This window comes from Anopheles funestus, chromosome 2RL (genome assembly GCF_943734845.2).
Source record: "Anopheles funestus chromosome 2RL, idAnoFuneDA-416_04, whole genome shotgun sequence".
Lineage (NCBI taxonomy): Eukaryota > Metazoa > Arthropoda > Insecta > Diptera > Culicidae > Anopheles > Anopheles funestus.
The window spans coordinates 12,758,571-12,778,722 of record NC_064598.1 but is presented as its reverse complement, the minus strand read 5'-3'; the positions used below and the strand labels follow the sequence as shown (position 1 = coordinate 12,778,722).

Below are 20,152 nucleotides of genomic sequence, written 5' to 3'. Positions count from 1 at the left end.
GATTTAAAAAGACCATGGTGGCAAAGGATCATATCAATGGAAGACTCAACAGTTTGAATTCCATCGAATGAAATCCTTTTTCAATTAATAAAATATCACATTTACATTATCGATCATGACTGGATGTTACGGTGCGTAAATAATTGCTGCGTAGAATGAATAGACGATTCACCCTTGCCATCTCTTGATATTTCCCAAAAGAATTACAATTTCGTTTGCTTTCAGGACATATTATGCGTGCGTTTTTTTTCTTGAAGCGAAAATGGTCCTTGGAGATAATACAAATTGAATTATTGGATTATAGCTCATGCAGTTAACATTCCATTTTTTGTATCTAAACATCCGCATTACGACGATTGAAATTCCGGTAATCTTAATGAATGAAATCACTGAAGGTACATCTATTTGTAACCGCCAACGTTTGAAATTTAAAATTCTCACTTGGTGCACGTGTGCGAACGAACAGAAAATGGAGGGGAATGAGCTCACCGTAGGGTGGTGAATTTCCCCTCCACGCAGGAGAAATAGTGGTGAGTTTGTGCAAAAGCCGTTAACATCCATGAATCGCTCGCATAAAAGTGTAAATTGATGGATAATCATCATTCAAGTGCTGTACAATTAAAACTCCTATCGAAATATGCCCCCGGTTGTCTTCTATTTGCGATCCGCAAGCACTTCGCACAAATAAATGCTTGATTGTTTAACAACTCGAAGGTTTATTCCCCGCTGCATGGATTAAGAACCAAAGATCGACCCTTCTATTGTACGGTCTGTTCTCTTTCATCGTTGTTTTTGTTATGGCTGGATTAGCATCATCATCATCAGCTGTACTATTTCTTATCAGTGTGTAATGTTTGATGTCTTATGTACTGAGGGAATCACACCTTTCTCTAGATGTGGAAAAAACTCTGCTTGTTTCAACAAATTTCAACACGCACTGAGTTGGTGCTAGCTGAAAAGATTTAAAGAAATTATTAGTACCCAAAATGCTTCCTTTCAAGAGCTTTAACAATGCCCAGCGGAAACTCTTACAGCTTGGCTGGATTGTTGATGCGTTACACACTGTACTTTGGTTTGCAAACGTGATCTCCGTCAATCCATAACCAATCGACTGTTATCAGTCATACGGATCAACGCTTTCCGCATTCCCATAGCGACCGACAATCCAATTGGCTTCATACGGGCAGCTCAAAGCACTCGTGTGTTCTCCAGTGAACGGTTCACAAGCAGCCAAACAAGCGTCCGCAACGATCAACAATGAGTCGTAAGTACAGCTGGAACATAAGGTCTTCTTCGCTAACGTTCATACTTTCGTTCGTTTGCAGTTTTTTTGAACGGACGCACGTACAGTTGTCTCGCATGTCCAAAGTCCAGCCCATCCTGTTCGGAGCACCAGCATCCACTGCAACGTTTAATTTCGTACGATGAGCTGATCTCGAAGTATGCACGCAAGGTGAACAGTGATCAGTACGATACCATCGGTATCTACACCTGCCCGTACTGTGCCCTGGACCGGTTGACCGTCGACTCACTGTACGAACATACGCGCGATCTACATCCAGCGGCTGTTGCTAACGGCGGTCAACAACTCCCCGCAGTTCACTGTCCAGTTTGTGTGTGCTTTCGGTTGGAAAATTCTCCTGCCTTTATTCAGCATCAAACCGGTGGTTTATCGGAACACATGCTCAGTAGACATTGTTTCGCCAGCACATATCAGTACCGGGACGAGCTGAAGCTTCGCAGCGAATTCTGCTGCGAAGATGAGTTTGAACTTATACGGTTTACGGCAACTTTCCTACCACCCGCGATTATTACATCGGACGTACTTTCAGGATATGCGGACGATAATCACGATGGGTTACAATCGTACGGGTATTTCTTAATAGCTTGTTCCGGTTGTACTTTTCAGTGCCATTTTTAAACGTTAGTTCTTTTCGCAGGAAAATTAGCGCAAAGCAATTACCGCCAGAGTGTTCCATCTGTTTGGAGCAAATCGAGCCTTCCGCATGTAAAAACTTGCAGCTGTGTGTTCATCAATTTCACCGCTTGTGCATCGACCGGTGGTTAGAGGAGAAAAAATGCTGTCCAGTGTGTAGGAGTGAATGTTCCTGATCTATTTAATTTCATCTAACTTCTGTATGATAAAGCTTATAAATAACCACGTATTTAAGACAAGAAGATTAACTTTAAATAAATGATAAGATGTAGCTAACAAAACATGCAAATTATCATTCCAAAGAAGACATTGTAATCAAATGTTTCGGCTTGGTTGGAATATTTCTTCGCAATCAGGAAGAGACACATTTATTTCCATGACCTTAATCTTTAAACACTTATAATCAAATTGCATACGGGGACAGTGTAGGGATTTGTGTAGTGAACACGTGAGACTATCATCAAATTACCTCCGATTTCCTCCACCTCCACGACCACGGAAGCCACCACCGCCGCCGCCACCGCCACCGCCACCACCACCATTACGTCCTCCACCTCCTCCGCGACCACGGAAACCACCACCACCACCACCGCCAAAGCCGCCACCACCACCTCCTCGGCCACGGAAACCACCGCCACCGCCTCCTCTGCCGCGGAAGCCACCGCCACCACCACGGCCACCCGGTTTGCCCACGCGACCACCAGGTCGTTTAGTCTGATTGCCAGGTAAAAATCGGGCAATGGGCATCAATTTCGCCGAGTCGATAAACAGCTGCTGTTTCGGCTGGAACCCGTCCGGTTTCATGTTATCATTCAGCTTGATCGATACGTAGAAATCTTTCACACAGCCAAAGATCTCATCGACCTTGCCGATCAGCTTCTCTCCTTCCATATAGATGGGTGCATTGAAGAATGGAACATTTGGTATATCCACCTTTGCGATCAAATCCTCCTGGCACGGGTAATCGTAAAATCCGAGTGGAACGACATTCTTGGGACCCTCGTCACCCCATGAACCGAAGCCTCGGCCACCGCCGCGACCGCGACCACCGAAACCACCGCGGCCACCGCTATCTCGTCCACCATATCCGCCACCACCGCCACCACGTCCTCCAAATCCACCACCACCGCCACCTCGTCCACCAAATCCACCGCCTCCACCGCCACCACCGCGTCCACGGAAACTCATAGCGAACAAACTGCAACGACAGGTAAACAAGCGTAACATGAAAGTGAGGTTATGTGTCTTTGATTAGTTATTTCCCATCCGGCGCTATCTGTAACTGGCCATTATTTCGAGACTGCACGTAGACTAACTTTTGTTACAGCTACCATTACTTGAACACGCTTAGTATAGTAAGCGTTTTATTACGTTTAGTATAAGAATTGTTGGTCCGCACATTGTCAACAATGCAACGCATCACATATTGCCGGCATTCTCGCTCTACTAATCAAACTACGGATGTTACGCATTAATACTTATTTGCTACTTACCAAAAACCAATAACACGATCAGTCTAGAGTCAATAGTCTTTAATTTTGTTACAAATTCAAGTATTTTTGCTATTACGATGCTCACAATCCCATGGCACGTTGTCCTGTTCTAAACAACCTACCACATGTTTACATGTTTGTCAAGCACATGTGCCAAATGTCATCAGTGTTTTCAAGTTTATTCGACGAACAGACAGATAGACACAGGCAGAAAATATTATTCTTCCGAATAAAATGATAAAGTGAGTACAAATTTATCGATAAAAATTAATTTATTTTCTTCACTAGAGTAATACATATCCTCCTCCTGAGGATTGCTTCGTAAAGTACGCAGACATATTTAAATCAATTGTTAAGTACGTAACCGATAGCATAAACCTGTCATCGTTTGTTTACACCACAAACTTCAAAGCCAATTTACCAAAGCCGCGCCTTGTGATAGAAACAACAAAATACGGCACAAATAGCGGCGTTTGCCTGTGGAATCTTCTAATTTCATTCAATAACTCAATCCAATCATTAAAATGGCTGAAGAGGAACAGGTATGTAGGTTGATTTTCACTCGCATCATAAATGTTATCCTTCATCGTGTTATGGGTCGCTTTGTTGCAGATGCCCATTATTCCCGTGAAGGAACCATTGGATCTTATCCGGCTTAGTTTGGATGAAAAAATCTACGTTAAAATGCGCTACGAACGCGAGTTGCGCGGACGATTGCACGTAAGATCCATTCCCCGAATATCTTACGGTTGCCAACCTGATTTTCATTATCTTCCACTCCCTCTTTGTCTTGTACGGATTATAGGCATTTGATCAACATCTCAACATGGTGCTGGGCGATGCCGAAGAAACAGTCACCACGGTAGAGATTGACGAAGAAACGTACGAGGAGGTGTACAAAACTACCAAACGCACCATTCCAATGTTGTTTGTGCGCGGCGATGGAGTCATTCTGGTTTCACCTCCGATGCGTGTCGGCAGTTAAGCGGTTTAATTTATCTATCGGCAAAAGATTTAAAGAAACGATTCTAACATGTTTAAGTGAAATTCGGTAAATATGGTCATTTTATTTCGGAACAACGCAAAGTAACAGTAGTTTGCTCTCCAGCATCCGGGATGCAATACTACACTTCCGAAAGCATTTTTACACCCTTCAGTCCGGCCAAGATATTGCATGCTGTAATGCGCGACATTTCAATACGAGTTTCAATGTCGGCACTGCCAATGTGAGGCAATACCACAACGTTCGGAAGCGTTAGGAGAGGGTTATCCAGAGGAAGTGGTTCCGGTGTGGTAACGTCCAATCCAGCTGCCTGTATTTTACCCGCACGTAAAGCATGAATCAGATCGTGCTGCTCAACCACTCCACCTCGGCTAGTGTTAATTAAGATTGCCGAAGGTTTCATGCGCGAAAACACTGCATCGTTGAACAAATTGGCCGTCTCCACGTTGTACGAACAGGCAATGATAAGGAAATCACTCGTTTCGATCAATTCATCAAACGGAACCTGTGTTACGCCCAAATCTTCCGCCGTGAGAAACTTGTCCGTGCGGCTTGTAAACTGAATCCGTAATGGCTTGAACGGTGCTAAACGTTTTGCCACCTCTTGACCGATGCGACCGAAGCCAAAGATTCCCACAGTAGAATCTTTCACACCTTTGCCACACATCCACATTGGAGACCACGATTTCCACCCGCCAGTGTGAACTTGCTTGTTGGCTTCGAATAGTCGACGTGCTGTTGCCAGTAGCAAGGCAACCGTCAGTTCGGCCGTTGCATCCGTTAGCACATCCGGCGTATAGCCTACGCGAATTCCGCGCTGTTTGCATTCCTTCACATCGATATGATCATAGCTGTGAAGCAGAAACCAACGTGTTTAGTGTAATTTTACGGCCATCCTATTCCAACCTACCCAACTGAGATGGTAGAGATGACCTTAAGATTTGGTCCTGCCTGATCGAGCAACTCTTTGTCGATGCGATCGTTCAGTGAACAGTAGATTGCATCTTTTCCCGCCACATTTTTGAGGAATTCATCTCTCGGCACAGGATAAGCTTCGTCCCACAGTGAAATATCACATCTGAAAGAGAAATTGTACGGCTAATTTGGCTAATTTTTGAACGGATTAAAATCTAACAACTTACTCTTCTCTTAACAGATCCAGCCCAATCCTGGCATAATCGTTGCGGGTTACGTACACCTTTGGTTTCATTTCAAAACAGCAATAATTTCGATGGATCTGGGAAGCGACTGATTTGGCTACGGAGATGGGACGCTGAAGCCGTTTCGAATGTCCATCAATGCCGTACCGAATGGAACCTCTCAAGCTGGCACTCGATAGAGCTGCGGAAAGTTGACGAAATACAGGATTCATTCCACGAACGATCGCAAACGCAAACAAGCTGTCCCAAATAATTCCCAAACTGATGCGATCGTGACCGTCAAACGATTTGTTTGTATATCTACAAACTGCCCTGTCTCTCCGTCCTGGGCCTTATGTAAGGTTTGTGTACACCAGCACACTACTGCGTCGTTGTTTCAAACAGCCCTTTAAAAAGGACGAAGCTTCAAACACTGCACAGTAAGAGAAAGTCAAACAAGTTTGGTTTTGTAGCTATGCTTCACGTAAGCATCTTTCCCATTTCTAGTATTTGCACCGTAAACGATGGTAGTGCTGTGTAACTTCAATCTTCCTCCACTTTGAAATTCTTTTCACATTTTCAAATTGTTTCGAATTCAAACTACAACGCTTGTGGCTTGTCGTTTCTCATTTCAGAAATAAACTGTGCCCTCATAAGGCCTCTTCTGCAGACGGTGCGCACTTTCTGTGTCTCTGGTTGATAATGTCTTGAAAGACGAATGAGGTCAGACCTACAAACCAGAGCCCAATCAATGTCACGGTGCTGCCGCCTTTCCCCAGCAAGCTGCTCACTTTCACTTTGATAAGATGTGCTTGTTTAATGTGCCCACATCGAGCGAATAATCAATCATGAGCAAATGTGTACTCCCTATAGCTCACATACCTTTCCTTCAAACGAAACTCTTGAAGTTTGCTGAAATAGTAAGTTTTCCAAAATTGCCGTACCGGCGAGAAGGAATTTCCAATCCAAAGGAGTAAGAAACGTCAGAATCAGCTGTTTGTAAACAAACCTACCCTTTCCTAAAGCAGTCGACCCAGTTTACAAGGCTAAATGTTTTTGGTGATCAAAACAATCATTGGAAAATCGATCAATTCCGCAGCGTGGCACAGAACGACAACGTTTAGTAGCATGTCCAAGAAATCCAGTAAAGCAGCTGGAGGCAAACATTCAAAATCTGGAAAAGATGAGATAAACAACACACCGGCACCGAATGGTCCTGTACTGGTAGATGCAAAGACTGGAAACTTGATCGTTAAAATATTGGCCAAACCGGGAGCTAAAACAAGCGGAATCACCGATGTTAGTGAGGAAGGAATCGGTTGTCAAATAGGTAAGACCGGATGGGGAATGTTTGTAACATCAGTCGTCTAAACTATACACCAATTCGGTTTTCCATTCTAGCCGCCCCTCCGATCGATGGTGAAGCCAACACGGAATTAATCAAATATCTTTCCAAACTGCTGGAGCTACGCAAGAGCGATATTAGTCTCGATCGAGGATCTAAATCACGTCAGAAGACGATCGTGCTGGATAAAGATGGTTGTCGACATAGTCCAGAACAGTTAGTTGCCATATTTCGTAAAGAAGCGTTCACCGGAATGTAATCTCTTGCCAGGTGAGATTTAGAGCGAATCTTACTACAAAAATGTAATATTAAACCCAAATTGAATTGCCTTTTGGTTTGTTGCAACACGGTGTGGGTTCACCGCCATAAAAAAGGTGCGAAAGGCGATCGATCGATGGAAGCGGTTCTGATTCTAAAGATTCCAAACCACAAAAGCAGGGAGGAGAATAGAGACATTGACTACAACAAACTTCTTGGTTTGTTACAACAAACTACAACAACAACTTCTCGGATGAAGAAGGATTAAATACTTCAAACGAAATTACAATTGCGTCGATCGGAAACAATGAGAATTTTATAGCGATATCATCGATATATCAGATAAAGTGGAGCAGATCTTACAGGCTATTGAATACAGCCATGCTACTTGTAGAACGTAGCTTAGCTATAAGCGGATCAAAAACGAAGGAACGGATATTTGTAATATATTTATTTCTTAAACTTTGACCTCATTTCGCTATTGAACATCGTACAATGTGTAAGGGACGTGAATGCCTGTGGCTCTGTCTGCATCATCGCGGCATGCCACGTGAATCGTTTGGCCAAAAATCCACAATTACAGTGCATATGTGTCCCAAAGGAGGATATAAATTGCTGTGTGATAAACTGATAAAAACAAGTACCGTTGTGGTTAAATAATACTACTTTCTATACCCATGCCCGGGATACAATGCAAGTAGCGGTGCTTTGTTTACTATATGCATTAAAAATGGAAACGGACAGTAGATTGGCAATAAACCTAAATAAACACAAACAGTGGAATTAAAATTGAACAACAATCGTTAGCCTTTACAACCTTTCCCTAGAACGTTCGTGGTCGAGCGTTATAAACAATACGCCGCTAAGCTAATTGCAACAGAACGGAAGAGGATTTTCCTGATTTGACACCAATAAATATCTTGGCTACCGTTTGAATCACTGCAGCTCTGTTCGAAGATAGGAGTAATATAGTGCGTACTTAAAATATGCATTCCTTATCCTTCCAAGTCGGAATTAGACCGTGCTGAAGGTACACGGTGTGTGTGTCTCACTCGTTCTGTAGACGTGCCAACTAAACAATACAACTCCGGTGGGAGTAGAATAAATTTGCTAAAAGATACCATTCCAGGCACAAACGAACAGGAAACACGAAAAAAGCGAATGGTAGGAATGTTCGATATGAAAAAGAACGCATTCCAATGGTTTCGATGCTTAGGGTTTACGGTTCTCCGAAAAGCATCTCCGACCCAGGTGGTATACGGCCACTGGCCGGGAAACTAAAATATTGCGCCGATTGAAATACATTCGCCATCTGGGCAGACGACGTCGCTGATGCCGTCATTGTCGTTGTGACCGCCGTCGGGTTGGGTTTTGCTTCCTCTATTGATCTTGCTAGTGTGTCCGAATCAGGAGCTACCGTTGTAGCACCGGTAACGCTTGGGACGCTACCAGTTCCGTTGTCGATTTGCAGTGTCAGATTATAGGGATCGTTGATGTAATCCGAATAGATATCGGATGCTTCCGCTGGAATTGGATTTGGTTGTACGAAGATCGGAGCAAAACTTTGGGCAATACCGATGGGTACGTGCTGTAGCGATGGATACTGTGAGCCCGCTAAACGATGACTCAATGGAACATTTCCAGTTTCTACATCGGGGATCGTTGTGGTGCCGGATATCGCAGACTCGTGTTCCGTATCGTTCTTTCTATCGTCCAGCGCACTCGTTGGCAAATGTTGTGTACGAGGTACCGGGAACCCCGGGAGTTCAATAATGTTCGAAGCAACTGGTGCAACTATCGAAGGAACCGTCTGAACCGGTGCCAATGCTTGATGTTGCTGTGATATGGCATCCTTCGCAGGAGATGAAAGCATTACGTTCATTGTATCTTCCTGTCCAGCAAGCACCGATTCTGACGGTGGCGGTAACGTTGTAACACGTGGCAGCATCAGTGGAAGTGCATTAAAATCACTCGTTGCCGTGCTGTTCATTAGCAGATTGTTAGGAGCCACTCGGTGTACAGGAGAACGATGCACTTCAACCGTTGAGACCGGATGACTGGCAGCTGGTTGGGGTTGCTGTACAAATGAATCCGGAGGTGAAGACGATAGCACCGAGGCTGAAGAAACCGACACTGCGGGTACTGGATGTAGTACAACACGCGGATGAATGCTGTCGGTAACGACTGAGCTGTTATTTATCTGACCACCTTCTAAAATGTGCTGTTGCTCTCCGGCAAGTGACGGTGGAACCATCGGGCTACTATGAGATATTCCGGAGCCTGCGTTTCCAGTTCCCGCGCTACCACCACTAATACTAACCGATGAACGGACGGCTGCAAACAGAATGGATAGACCGGGTTGTTAATCAAAACTGTTCATAACTAGGCTAGTCTATTGCTCTCTCTAGCTGTTCTACCTTCGTGCTTGAACAGCTCATCCTTGAGATTGGGCAGAAAACCGGATATTCGCTGCCAAGTGACATCCCACAGCATAGAATGCGTAACACCATCAGTGTTGTGAAACACACAAACCTGTCGCGAAACAATCAATCACCCCATCAATTAGTACCACGTTCGATCAACGCTATTATAGCAAGAACATCTTACCGAATGCATAACGAGTAGCATATTCTTGAGGCTTTCCAACACCGCCTCATACAACATATCCGAACCAGCCGTCATGAACCGTTCGAAATAGTCCAGTATCTCGAGCCATAGCTCCTGAAAATTAGGCAATGCGATCAACGGTGTCAAATGGTGGAGAAACACTTTGGACATAATCGTTGCCGTTCGTATGCGGGATTCCTCAAGCAGGGACACCTCCACCGGGCCGGTAGCTTTTTCCTGCAACAGCTCCTGTAGCAAAGGGAACAGGACCTATGAAACAATAGCAAATAAAAAAAAAACATTAGTTCATAGACTGAGAAGATATCGGCTGTTGAACAAACCTGCTTGAAACAACCAGCCCATTCCAATCCGGTTAGGGTCTGAAGATCCTGGACAAGTAATGCGCGCTGTAGGCATGTGATAGCGCTGGTGCGAACCTGGCGCCGATGGTCAGTTGCAAGTCGTGCAATGCCTTGGAGCAACGGACACCACCCCTGGGACCACAGAGAAGAACACTGTGGCACAGCACCACCTTCTTCGGCCCACCAGCGAAAGATCTGTGCCGTGCGCGTGTGCAGCGTATGCATCAGATCGAGCAGCTGGATTGATATTGATTGATAACGCTCGGGCAACTCCTCCGATTCACTATCGCTGCTATCCATTGCGAGCGACGAGGATGAGGATGAGGACATGCCTGCACCTTGGTGAGAAGCTCCTTCCCGCTTCCGCTGACGATCCTTGCCCGATCCGGGTTTCTTTTTGTTCGTTTGATAATCGCGTTGCTGTGGGTGATACGGTTGGCTCATAGAAGCTTCCACAAAGGTGCGTATGCAGCGGACACAACTCTCAAAGTTGTAAGGCGTGATGTGCGCCACGTTACGCACGATGAACGCCAAACTTTCCCAACATTTCACTAACGCGAACGCGGAGTGTTCAAGTAGCTTGCAGTGGTACTGAATCGAATGCTGAATAGAGGTAGCCGGAGAGTGCCCACCGGATCCTGCCGGAACCAGATCGATCGCATCCTTGTTAACCATTATCCACGCATCGCCAGTGGTTGGGCTGCTAGGAAGCGGTACCGGAGATGGAGCTGGGGCGGCCGTCTTTACCAAAGGCATTGTGGCAGTGCTCAGTTCGGAATCGGAAATATACCCACGATCGGGCAGACCCGAATCTTCTTCGCTACTCATCGCTCCATCCGATTTGGCACCACTGATCGCTACCTGATCGACGGCATAATCCGGTGGCATTGCGCCTGCTCCGACACATTCCAGCACCGTGAACACGATCACCCAGTCTGCTTCGGTGTGGATGTTCTGGGCACTTGTTTTCAGCAGCTCGTACATACCGATCGAGATGGGTTTCGAGATGGCCAGTATGACCGCTGGACGCAGAGCCAACAGCATTCGAAAGCTCTGCAGAATAGTGGAGCAGATTTCCTCGTTGCGCATCAGATAAATGGCCAGCTTGAGCAGTGCGACCGTCGTACGCTGCAGCAGATAGGTGTACTCATTCGTTGAAGCACCCACCAACAATGTGTACAGTTTTTCCTGCACTCGAGACCAAACCGGTAGCAACCGATCGCGATTCTGTATCAACACCTTCACCAGCAGCTCGAGCAGAAACACGACCGTACACTCACCGTACGGCGGTGCAGTAGATTTGTGGGCGTCTGGCGGTACGATCATCGCCAGCAAACACCCAATTAGTTCCTCGAGCGATTCTAGCTGCAGAAACTTGGACTCGTTCACGATCTGCTCGATTTGGCAGTCGCGTATACACTTTCGTGACAGTTTGATCACTTCCTGCTCCTCGTACGAAGGCTGCCGCTGACCATCGTTCGCCAGATACGAGTACAGCGAACTGAACAGTCCCGCCTCCGTCTTCGGCAGTGGATTTGGTTCACGCAGCAACGTTACCTTACCATTTGCTTCACAAAAATCTTCCGCTTCCATCAGTGCCTTCGGCAGTAGCTTCAGTTTGAACAGCTGTAACAGCACATCCATCGTGTGTCGCCAACCTTCGCGCATACAATCACCGTGTTCGTGTATCAGCCCAAACACGGTGCGCATCGCTAACTGCGCTTTCACGTTCTGGCCGAACATAACACTGGCCGTTATTTCATTCGAATCGTTCGGCGGTGGCGTTAGGAGTGTCGTAAATTTGCACAGCGTTAAAATCAATGCGTCAAAGTCACCGTGCAGCTGGAAATGAGCTGCAATGGCGGCCGATTTCATGAAACCTCCCGTTGCCTTCTGGTAGAGTGACACATTGTCTAGCGATTTATCGAAAACGAAGCTGAGGGCGGCCAGTGTTGACCCCTGTATAACGCGATACAGCTCACGATCGTGTTGTGGCCCAAACACATGATGAAAGATGCCGTCTTTTGTGGCGCCACGGCGTAACAGCACCTTCCAGAGATAGTTCTCACGCACCAGTCCCGTCTGTTCCGCGGGCATAACGATTTCTTCATTTCTGTTAGATGAAAAAATCGTTTATTTAGCGTCCCATCTAAACTGAATCTCCGACAAGCCACCAACATTACCTTATCGAATGGTAAATTTTAGTAAGCATTTCCTGATCAAAGTCCGAGTTCCCGTTCAAACCACGCAAGTTGCGTAGGAAATCATCCACTGTCATCGGAACGTTTAATCGCTTCGCATTGTGATTATGTTGATCCATGTTCAGCATGATCACTGCATACGCCAGACGGAACGCAGCGTCCGTGTTGGCGAACGGTTCATTATTGCATTCCTACAAACAAGATCAAACGATTAACATGATGTAACCAAATACGACAAATGCAATAGCGACAATTTATTTCATCACTTACATGCCAATGGTCGGCGAAATGTTCCATCACGAGTGAAATCAGCGGTGCTTCCCCAGGCAATCGGAACGTTTCCAAATACAACCGAAGCGCCTGATCGATAGTTAAACCGGCAAAATCAAACGATTTCACAAACACCTCCAAGATGCGGCTTTCGACATTCTTCTTTTTGCTAATGTACTCCCCAATCATCTTCTTGTCGAGACCAGAGTTTGCTCGCAAATACTGTGCCACTTCCTGTGGATCGAGCACTGAATTAAGCAGCCCGTTTTCCTGCAGAAATTGGATGCCCTTTTCTGGACGCTGGTTAAACAAATCCGTTCCCTGCGTCAGTAGGCGCTTCTTGCGCTTGATTGCGGCCAGCTCTTCGTGCGATAGCTTCTGCGGGGACTCGGCAGGGAGTGTTGTGCCTTCGGTGGCAGCCTCATCTCCACCGGATGCACCACTAGCAATCGCTTCCCGACTTAAACGATCACTTTGACTAGAGTGCAAAAATTTGCTAATATTCTCCACCACTACTGCCGGTTCTGCATTGCCTCCTGCATCTTCGGATTCAGCCTCCAATTCCAACGTTATTTGCCCTTCGTTTTCTCGTACGGACGGTGTACCGGTCGTTGACGCATCCAACACGATCTTTGCCGTCGCATAGGAATTATTTCTCGAATGTCGCATGTATTTCGGTTTCTGTCCATTTTTCGCATGCACACAATTCCGTTCGATCGATTCTACAATCGTCAGCAATGCATCCATCGATAGTGTATGAATGCTATAGATGGCTTGGGTCGCCGAAAGTGTGTTTTTCGACAACAGTTTCGTCAAGTCCTCGAAAAGATTTGAACAGTAAAGGTCACAATCATAGTTGATGTACAATTCGGCAGCAAAACCTGGAATGCGCCATAGCTGTAGCAGATTATCCATTGCTAGCTCGCGCGCCTCGTATAGTATCCTGGGGCTGTCGTTCATTATCATATCCGCTACACGGGTGAGGTAATGCTCGAGTTGAAACTTTAGCTGAGCACGAAGCGATTCAAACAGAAGAAACGAAAGTTGCAACCCGGCTGCAAATATCGATATCCGTTCGGTAGCGAGCAGTGCAAACAGATTGCGGCACAGATCGTCCTTCACAATGGTGAGCAACGAATCGTACCGACCGATGCTGTCCGCACCAACTTCGAACGTTACTGTAAGAAGCGTCAGGCCCATGTGAATCATTACATCTCCGTTTTGTTTGTCCATTGGATTACACAATGAAATTAAAAATCGAAACAACTCTCGTATGCACGGTAGTCCATATGGAACGTGTGAAACCGTCGAAGCGTTCCCAGTCGTAGGAACCTCTTCATCTGCCTGCTGTGACGTAAAACGAACACCAACCGAATTCACAAATGATGGATCAGTAGCAACCGGTTCCTCACTACCCTGCAATGGTACAGTTTCCGGTTCGGTCTCAGGGACGGAACTGCCATCTCCCGCTGTTGTTACTGATGGGTCTGTTGCGGGTGCTTTTGGCGTTTGAGAAATAGAACCCTGCAGATCGACAATAACCCCAGCAGGCGTAGCTGGTGTGGTTGACAGTGGTAGTGCCCTGAGACGATTCGGCGCCGTAAGCATCACTGGTGTGACTGGTTCTTCTGCCGAATTTGCCTGATTAGCTGCATCCTCCGTACAGGATGCAGTCACAATCTTCGGCACCGCCGGAACGGCTGTCGTAACGCTAGGTACACTTGTGGCAGGCTTTGCTTCTTCTTTCATGCTTGATTTACTATACTTTCTTCGTTTACCGGATTGATCCATCGAACTCGAGCGCATTTTCAGCGTCTTCAGTGTGTTGTACGTTCCACCTTCCACGAACTGCGGTAACCGCATGAACAGCAGTAGCACAATATCTTTCAGCGCATTTTCAGCCGTACGTCGCACTAATTCGTTAAGCCGCTGTTCAAAGCACAATCGAAAGCAACTCAATATGATATCGCACATACTTTCATCCGACAGTGCGCTACCCTCTGGGCTGAGCACCAATGTACGGAGCACTTGTATGATCTTCATCAGAACCACCCCATCAGATGTTTGATCTGTGCCGACGAATCGTGCATGCGTCACCGCATCGGCAATATTTTCCACCGTGGCAGCAAGGGTCGAGTGTGTTGGGTCGATCAAACCATACGACAGAAACTTATTCACGGCGGACAATGCCAGACTGGTGACGGGTCCCGTCGTTTCCTCCGATCGTATCACGTCCAAAAATGGAGAAAGGAATACGTTCGGCTCAACCAATCGAAGATCTTCCACCTGGAGCAGCACTTCTTTCAGCTCTTGAAAACTCTTCAGTAGCACATCCTTGTCGTCATCCTGCAATGAAAAGTAGTTTCACAGAGTAATGTTTCCGTAACGCATTTAAATATCATGTTCATCCTCGCCGAAAATCTGCCGTACGGCGTACGAAATGATTCCAGATGGGAAAATCTGGGCACCAGCATTCATGAATACCCCATCGTTACCTGGTACGTGTTGAAGCTCCACCTTGACCCGCGGCGCATTGCCGTCGTCAGGGTGGACATTTCACCGCGCACGACGAATATTCCATTCCCGGGTGGTGACATTTTGATCAGCGGCCAGCAGCTGGCCAACGGAACACAAGGCGGACACCAGCGAGCGAAATTTCTTTGGGTAAATTGAATTTGTGTCACTTTTTTCCTACTTCCACCATAACTTCCAACTCACAGTAGTGACGTTTACTATTTTTTCTCTCTTGCCTGTTGTCTCCTCTCGCTCGCAGTTTCCTTTCGTCTCTTTTCCATAACAAAGGACAGAAATGTCATCTGTTTCTTCGTTGACATGCCGGCGCCAAATTTGGGATAAAATTTTCAGAATACCTTTGTCCTACACACGAAGAATTTCTGAATTCATTAGGAATCATCCAAGTTTATTCAAACTTATCTCATTTTGCATTTCTATGCTGTATAAATAAAAATAAAATTGCAAATTGGCATTCCCTGGCGTCTGTGTACACCTCAGTAGATGTCTCAGAAAGAGCTATCTTGGGCATTTGGCACATTCCTTCTGACAGCGAGATGTAAACAGAAACTCAAAGCACGAGGAAAGAAAAATCTCTCCAAAGCAGAAAGAACGTTTAACGACTCGGGAAAATCATGGGAAAACTCAATGTAACTGTACTTCGGTATCTCACGAAGGAAGATTTCCGCATCCTGACGGCGGTAAGTAGCGGATGTTTGATGCTTTCGACTGGTGTTTATTTTCTACCTCTCTGGTACAGATTGAAATGGGCATGAAGAATCATGAACTGGTGCCGGGAGTTTTGGTGGCCGCGATTGCAAGCCTAAAGAGTGGTGGACTTCATAAGTTGCTACGCGAGCTGTGCAAACATAAGCTCCTTTCATACGAACGAGGCAAACGATGTAAGTAATTTAGGTACTTTTTGAAATGCCATGTTGTAACGTTTCTCCGTTTGCCAACGTTTGCAGTCGATGGATACCGTTTAACGAATGCTGGATACGATTATTTGGCTCTCAAATCGCTTACACTACGCGGAGCTATTGCCGGATTCGGAAATCAGATTGGAGTCGGCAAGGAATCAAACATCTATACCGTAGTGGATGGGGAGGGCAAATCTTTGTGTCTGAAGCTGCACCGTCTGGGTCGTATCTGCTTCCGTAATGTGCGCGAGAAGCGTGATTATCACGGCAAGCGACGCAAGATGAGCTGGCTTTATCTATCGCGCATTTCAGCAACGCGCGAGTTTGCCTACATGAAGGCCTTGTACGATCGCGGCTTTCCCGTACCGACACCGGTTGATTTCAACCGGCACTGTGTTATTATGGAGCTCGTTGATGGCTACCCGTTAACAAACGTATCCGAGGTTGGAAACGTGGAAGGACTGTACGATGATTTGATGAACCTTATCGTTCGTCTTGGAAACTGTGGTGTAATACACAGTGATTTCAACGAGTTCAACATCATGATAACGGACGATCAACGTCCGATCGTAATCGATTTTCCTCAAATGGTGTCAACGTCACATCCAAACGCTGAAATGTACTTTGATCGAGACGTGCAGGGTGTACGAGAACTGTTCCGAAAGAAGTTTGGATACGAGAGTGAAGAATATCCTAAGTTCAGCGATCTGGAACGAGACGACGAGCTCGATCTGGAAGTGCTCTGTTCAGGGTATGGTTTTACACAGGAGATGGAGGATGATCTGATGAAGGAATATCACGAAGAAAACCGATCAGAATGTTCGGAAAACGACGAATCAGACACGGATGAAGATGTAGATACGGAAACAGCAGATCCAGCGTATGATCAGAATAACGAGCACTCACTTGTCGATGAGAAGGAGCTAGACGAATGTCGTCGAAAGTTGGAAGAGGAAATGAAACTATCGGAAGGAAAACAGCCACCAAAGGATTCTAAAAAGAAAGAGCCGAATGCAGCAATTTTCAACTACCTAGAATCTTTGTCCATCCAAGAAGAGCTTGAAATGCCTGAACGCAACGAAGAGGAAGAAATTGAGCCAGCCAATCTTAGCATCATCCAACAGCAACAGGCAGAGGAAGATTCTATCTCTACAGAGCACTTGGCACAATCGTCGGAAGAAGCGCGTGTCGATATCGAATCCGACGATCCTGAAAGTGAGCCAGAAGATAAAACGATTGATACAAACTCACGGCAATATCGTATGGCGATGGTAAGAAAGCTGCTGGACGATGCGCGCAGCGTTCGTTCCTATTCCACCACGGCCAGTACGATTGCTCCGTCGATAGTCAGCAATCGGATAAAAGGGGATCTACAACAACGGGAAAAGAAAGACATGCAGAAACGGCTCGTGCCGAAGGGTGAAGCGAGTGCTGTCAGACGAATGCGGAAGGATAATAATGCGATATTGAAGGAATATCGTGGCTGGGAATTTTAAGGATGTTAGCTTTACGATCATAAGATGGAAAGTGGGCTTGTTTCAAGATAAGAAATCCTTTATTACGCAAAATTCGACATAAGTTGCATAATAATAAATCGTACATTATTTCCTTCAAAATGCTGTATAATAATAATTTCTTTGTTCGAAATGATAAAGGTTTAAAATCTTTAGTTTATGAGAAATCGTGTTCCCACTTAATTTTAGTTGTGCTCTCTATCAATACGTTGACAGCTGTTGTCGCCTTGGACAAAGCATAAACAAATCGCTTTTGTTGACATGGTTGATGGAAGAAACGCGTTGTGGAATATTTAGCTATTCTTGTAAACAGTGTGTTGTGGGCCGGTTTGCAACATGGCTACAGAACTTAGCAATACCATGTGCCGGTTCTGCTTAACGAAGACCGAGTGCACAAGAAGTTTTTTCGATTTGTTCAACTCCGAAGAAGAGTGCAGTCATTTGCAAGTGCTTTTAGGGACAGAGGTAAGCAAAGCGTCGTTCGGTTGAATGTCCCAATCATACTAACAAATTCGTACCGATCATTGTTGATATCCAGATGCTACCTTCCGATGAGTATACGAATATTTGCCCCGAGTGCGAAAACAACATCACTGTTGTCTTCAGCATTATGACCGAGATTCGAAGAGTAAATGGGATTTTTTGTTCACTTTTACGGTAAGTAGCGATATGTTTGAAGAGGGTATTTTGTTGTTGTTGAGAAGATCTTTGACACGACTTTTTCTATAACTTTCAGTCTACAACGGGAGACAAAATTGCTAGATACAATGTATCATGAATCTAGTAACCATACCTCATTCCAGGCCGATGTATTGCATGTGATTGTTCCGGATGCAGCTAGCGAAATGCAAGCAGCCAAGCTCGTATCCGACGATGAGGAGTATTTGTACGAATATGACAACGAATCAGAAGGCATCGAAGAAAAACCTCTCGCCATTACAAAAAGCTGTGGAAACGATCAGGAACATAAATGTTTCATCTGCAAATCGTTCTCCGGGGCGTACCACGACGTACAGAAACATCTCCATTCATCGCACAAGGATGTTATCGTACCCAAACAATGCCAAAAGTGTATGATATCGCTGGGCAGCATTTTGGAATGGAATGACCACTTGCTCACCCATCAATATCCGTTCGGATGTTTGTACTGTGACAAGCTATTCCAGTCACAGACAGAACTGGATTTACATCAGAAAGACTGTACTGGGTATCGATGCAATGGTTGCAGTCAAACGTTTGCCTTCATCCATGAACTGTTGAAACATAACTCCTGTGGGACAAGTGATGAACAACGTTTGTGCAATATCAGCACCTGGATGAATGCTGATGATGGCATCGAACGCAACGAACGACTGATATGTGCGGTTTGTGAAGAACGATTCGTTAAAAATGAGGATTTGTGTGAACACATCGGACAGATTCATACCGAACTAGAGATGAAATTCCATCGATGTGATCTGTGTCACAAACAATTCACGTCTATCGTAATTGCTCGCCAACATCGAGCTTCACATAAGACAAAACGTACCTTAGAAAAGAAACCCCACGCTACCAAATGTCGACCGGATGGAACAAATGAATGTTTTGTCTGCCGGATGAAATTCAAATTCAATCGCAATCTGCTTCAACATCTTGCTAAAGAGCATGCCGACGTGTCTGTCAAGCTGTACCAATGTGCAATGTGTGACAAAAAGTTTACGAGCGAAGCAAAACTAGAGAAACACGATTACAACATGCACCAAGGCCGACAACCGAAGTATTTTTGCTCGTTCTGTGGACGTACGTTTAACAAACGCATCGCGCTGCAAGATCACGAAAGCGTTCACCGTGGCAGGAAGACATATCGTTGCGACGTTTGCAATCGTGACTTCACGTACAAAAGCTCTTACGACCGGCACATGCAGGTTGTGCACAGTGACACCAAGAACTTCACCTGCGAGTATTGCGACAAACGCTTCAAACGGAAACCAACGTTAACGGTTCATTTACGATTGCATACAGGCGAGAAACCGTACCAGTGCGAAGTTTGTAGCCGCCAATTCGCAGATCCTAGTTCGTTTTATAAACACATGCACAGGGAGCATGGACGATGATTGCCATGGCATTGCATGCTATCTACAGCATAATTCTTATCTGGCGGGTGTAGCCGATAATTGAAAAATAATAAATTACGACACGAATCACAAACCGGAAGGATTTGAACGACTTAACCTGAAGTTTGTAAGCGGCAGGGATGCCTCAATTTTCCCAGGTTAGTTTGTTGAAGTACTCAAATGTTATATTAAAATTGAAATAACAAATTGAAATCTAAAACGTGATGTTTATTTAAATATTCCTGACCATCTGGCACATGTACATATTCAAAAAATTGCTTGTTGTCGAGCCCTGATTGAGTGAGCAATTGTTATCAATTCTAAAACCGCAATGCTTTCGCTTCGTAAGGAGATAAGAACCAGCACATAGCATGTTGTGTTTTAGGAAGTATGATTTTCGATTTTGCTATCTTCAATGCGCGCAAATATAATTCAAACCCATCCAGTCGGACCAGGCAGCTGCTGCTCGGCTAGCAGACGTTTGTCAAAACAGAGTTTGA

At 45.4% G+C, this 20,152-nt stretch overlaps 8 protein-coding genes across 11 annotated transcripts; 5 read left to right on the top strand and 3 right to left on the bottom strand.

The window, feature by feature from the left end:
* Positions 1 to 556: 556 nt before the first annotated feature.
* On the top strand, positions 557 to 2,217 carry LOC125765137 (uncharacterized). 2 transcript variants are annotated; one of them, XM_049430030.1, is made up of 3 exons: positions 557 to 1,264; positions 1,326 to 1,872; positions 1,941 to 2,217. In XM_049430030.1, the coding sequence occupies exons 1-3, from the start codon at positions 1,258 to 1,260 to the stop codon at positions 2,110 to 2,112; spliced, it is 726 nt and encodes a 241-aa protein (XP_049285987.1). In that variant the 5' UTR covers positions 557 to 1,257; the 3' UTR covers positions 2,113 to 2,217. The 2 variants fall into 2 exon arrangements, with proteins under 2 accessions (XP_049285987.1, XP_049285988.1); XM_049430031.1 differs by having other exon boundaries at positions 558 to 1,264; positions 1,326 to 1,866.
* Positions 2,218 to 2,256: 39 nt separating this feature from the next.
* Positions 2,257 to 3,587, bottom strand: LOC125765138 (probable H/ACA ribonucleoprotein complex subunit 1). The gene is made up of 2 exons (XM_049430032.1): positions 3,430 to 3,587; positions 2,257 to 3,134 (listed from the first exon to the last, which is right to left on the bottom strand). Exon 2 carries the CDS (start codon positions 3,122 to 3,124, stop codon positions 2,402 to 2,404), a length of 723 nt encoding a protein of 240 aa, XP_049285989.1. The 5' UTR covers positions 3,125 to 3,134; positions 3,430 to 3,587; the 3' UTR covers positions 2,257 to 2,401.
* A 227-nt stretch (positions 3,588 to 3,814) lies between these two features.
* On the top strand, positions 3,815 to 4,485 carry LOC125765194 (U6 snRNA-associated Sm-like protein LSm3). Its single transcript, XM_049430110.1, has 3 exons — positions 3,815 to 3,971; positions 4,042 to 4,149; positions 4,235 to 4,485. The coding sequence occupies exons 1-3, from the start codon at positions 3,954 to 3,956 to the stop codon at positions 4,412 to 4,414; spliced, it is 306 nt and encodes a 101-aa protein (XP_049286067.1). The 5' UTR covers positions 3,815 to 3,953; the 3' UTR covers positions 4,415 to 4,485.
* On the bottom strand, positions 4,472 to 6,558 carry LOC125765092 (glyoxylate reductase/hydroxypyruvate reductase). Of its 2 annotated transcripts, XM_049429967.1 has the most exons (4): positions 6,454 to 6,558; positions 5,575 to 5,773; positions 5,343 to 5,510; positions 4,472 to 5,283 (listed from the first exon to the last, which is right to left on the bottom strand). In XM_049429967.1, the coding sequence occupies exons 2-4, from the start codon at positions 5,640 to 5,642 to the stop codon at positions 4,554 to 4,556; spliced, it is 966 nt and encodes a 321-aa protein (XP_049285924.1). In that variant the 5' UTR covers positions 5,643 to 5,773; positions 6,454 to 6,558; the 3' UTR covers positions 4,472 to 4,553. The 2 variants fall into 2 exon arrangements, with proteins under 2 accessions (XP_049285924.1, XP_049285923.1); XM_049429966.1 differs by lacking the exon at positions 6,454 to 6,558 and having other exon boundaries at positions 5,575 to 6,359.
* On the top strand, positions 6,540 to 7,895 carry LOC125765173 (UPF0235 protein C15orf40 homolog). Of its 2 annotated transcripts, none has more exons than XM_049430087.1 (3): positions 6,540 to 6,901; positions 6,973 to 7,186; positions 7,300 to 7,895. In XM_049430087.1, exons 1-2 carry the CDS (start codon positions 6,622 to 6,624, stop codon positions 7,173 to 7,175), a joined length of 483 nt encoding a protein of 160 aa, XP_049286044.1. In that variant the 5' UTR covers positions 6,540 to 6,621; the 3' UTR covers positions 7,176 to 7,186; positions 7,300 to 7,895. The 2 variants fall into 2 exon arrangements, with proteins under 2 accessions (XP_049286044.1, XP_049286043.1); XM_049430086.1 differs by having other exon boundaries at positions 7,291 to 7,895.
* Positions 7,609 to 15,501, bottom strand: LOC125764902 (Golgi-specific brefeldin A-resistance guanine nucleotide exchange factor 1). The gene is made up of 7 exons (XM_049429592.1): positions 15,110 to 15,501; positions 12,615 to 14,960; positions 12,327 to 12,535; positions 10,123 to 12,256; positions 9,782 to 10,051; positions 9,592 to 9,706; positions 7,609 to 9,508 (listed from the first exon to the last, which is right to left on the bottom strand). Exons 1-7 carry the CDS (start codon positions 15,209 to 15,211, stop codon positions 8,394 to 8,396), a joined length of 6,291 nt encoding a protein of 2,096 aa, XP_049285549.1. The 5' UTR covers positions 15,212 to 15,501; the 3' UTR covers positions 7,609 to 8,393.
* A 139-nt stretch (positions 15,502 to 15,640) lies between these two features.
* LOC125765030 (uncharacterized) lies at positions 15,641 to 17,661 on the top strand. The gene is made up of 3 exons (XM_049429876.1): positions 15,641 to 15,826; positions 15,886 to 16,027; positions 16,094 to 17,661. The coding sequence occupies exons 1-3, from the start codon at positions 15,761 to 15,763 to the stop codon at positions 17,539 to 17,541; spliced, it is 1,656 nt and encodes a 551-aa protein (XP_049285833.1). The 5' UTR covers positions 15,641 to 15,760; the 3' UTR covers positions 17,542 to 17,661.
* A 96-nt stretch (positions 17,662 to 17,757) lies between these two features.
* Positions 17,758 to 20,087, top strand: LOC125765032 (zinc finger protein 883-like). Its single transcript, XM_049429878.1, has 3 exons — positions 17,758 to 18,024; positions 18,098 to 18,216; positions 18,296 to 20,087. Exons 1-3 carry the CDS (start codon positions 17,896 to 17,898, stop codon positions 19,650 to 19,652), a joined length of 1,605 nt encoding a protein of 534 aa, XP_049285835.1. The 5' UTR covers positions 17,758 to 17,895; the 3' UTR covers positions 19,653 to 20,087.
* Positions 20,088 to 20,152: the final 65 nt, after the last annotated feature.

Coding starts and splice junctions, on each gene's coding strand:
- LOC125765137 (XM_049430030.1), top strand. Junction 1,873..1,940: donor GATGGGTTACAATCGTACGG/GTATTTCTTAAT, acceptor TTCTTTTCGCAG/GAAAATTAGCGCAAAGCAAT.
- LOC125765138 (XM_049430032.1), bottom strand. CDS start 3,124: ATGAGTTTCCGTGGACGCGGTGGTGGCGGTGGAGGCGGTGGATTTGGT.
- LOC125765194 (XM_049430110.1), top strand. Junction 4,150..4,234: donor AGTTGCGCGGACGATTGCAC/GTAAGATCCATT, acceptor TACGGATTATAG/GCATTTGATCAACATCTCAA.
- LOC125765092 (XM_049429966.1), bottom strand. CDS start 5,804: ATGAATCCTGTATTTCGTCAACTTTCCGCAGCTCTATCGAGTGCCAGC. Junction 5,511..5,574: donor CTGGATCTGTTAAGAGAAGA/GTAAGTTGTTAG, acceptor TTTCTCTTTCAG/ATGTGATATTTCACTGTGGG. Junction 5,284..5,342: donor ATCTCTACCATCTCAGTTGG/GTAGGTTGGAAT, acceptor TCTGCTTCACAG/CTATGATCATATCGATGTGA.
- LOC125765173 (XM_049430087.1), top strand. CDS start 6,622: ATGTTTTTGGTGATCAAAACAATCATTGGAAAATCGATCAATTCCGCA. Junction 6,902..6,972: donor AGGAATCGGTTGTCAAATAG/GTAAGACCGGAT, acceptor TTTCCATTCTAG/CCGCCCCTCCGATCGATGGT.
- LOC125764902 (XM_049429592.1), bottom strand. CDS start 15,211: ATGTCACCACCCGGGAATGGAATATTCGTCGTGCGCGGTGAAATGTCC. Junction 12,536..12,614: donor ATTTCGCCGACCATTGGCAT/GTAAGTGATGAA, acceptor TCTTGTTTGTAG/GAATGCAATAATGAACCGTT. Junction 12,257..12,326: donor AAAATTTACCATTCGATAAG/GTAATGTTGGTG, acceptor TTCATCTAACAG/AAATGAAGAAATCGTTATGC.
- LOC125765030 (XM_049429876.1), top strand. CDS start 15,761: ATGGGAAAACTCAATGTAACTGTACTTCGGTATCTCACGAAGGAAGAT. Junction 15,827..15,885: donor ATTTCCGCATCCTGACGGCG/GTAAGTAGCGGA, acceptor TCTCTGGTACAG/ATTGAAATGGGCATGAAGAA. Junction 16,028..16,093: donor ATACGAACGAGGCAAACGAT/GTAAGTAATTTA, acceptor CAACGTTTGCAG/TCGATGGATACCGTTTAACG.
- LOC125765032 (XM_049429878.1), top strand. CDS start 17,896: ATGGCTACAGAACTTAGCAATACCATGTGCCGGTTCTGCTTAACGAAG. Junction 18,025..18,097: donor AAGTGCTTTTAGGGACAGAG/GTAAGCAAAGCG, acceptor GTTGATATCCAG/ATGCTACCTTCCGATGAGTA. Junction 18,217..18,295: donor ATTTTTTGTTCACTTTTACG/GTAAGTAGCGAT, acceptor TATAACTTTCAG/TCTACAACGGGAGACAAAAT.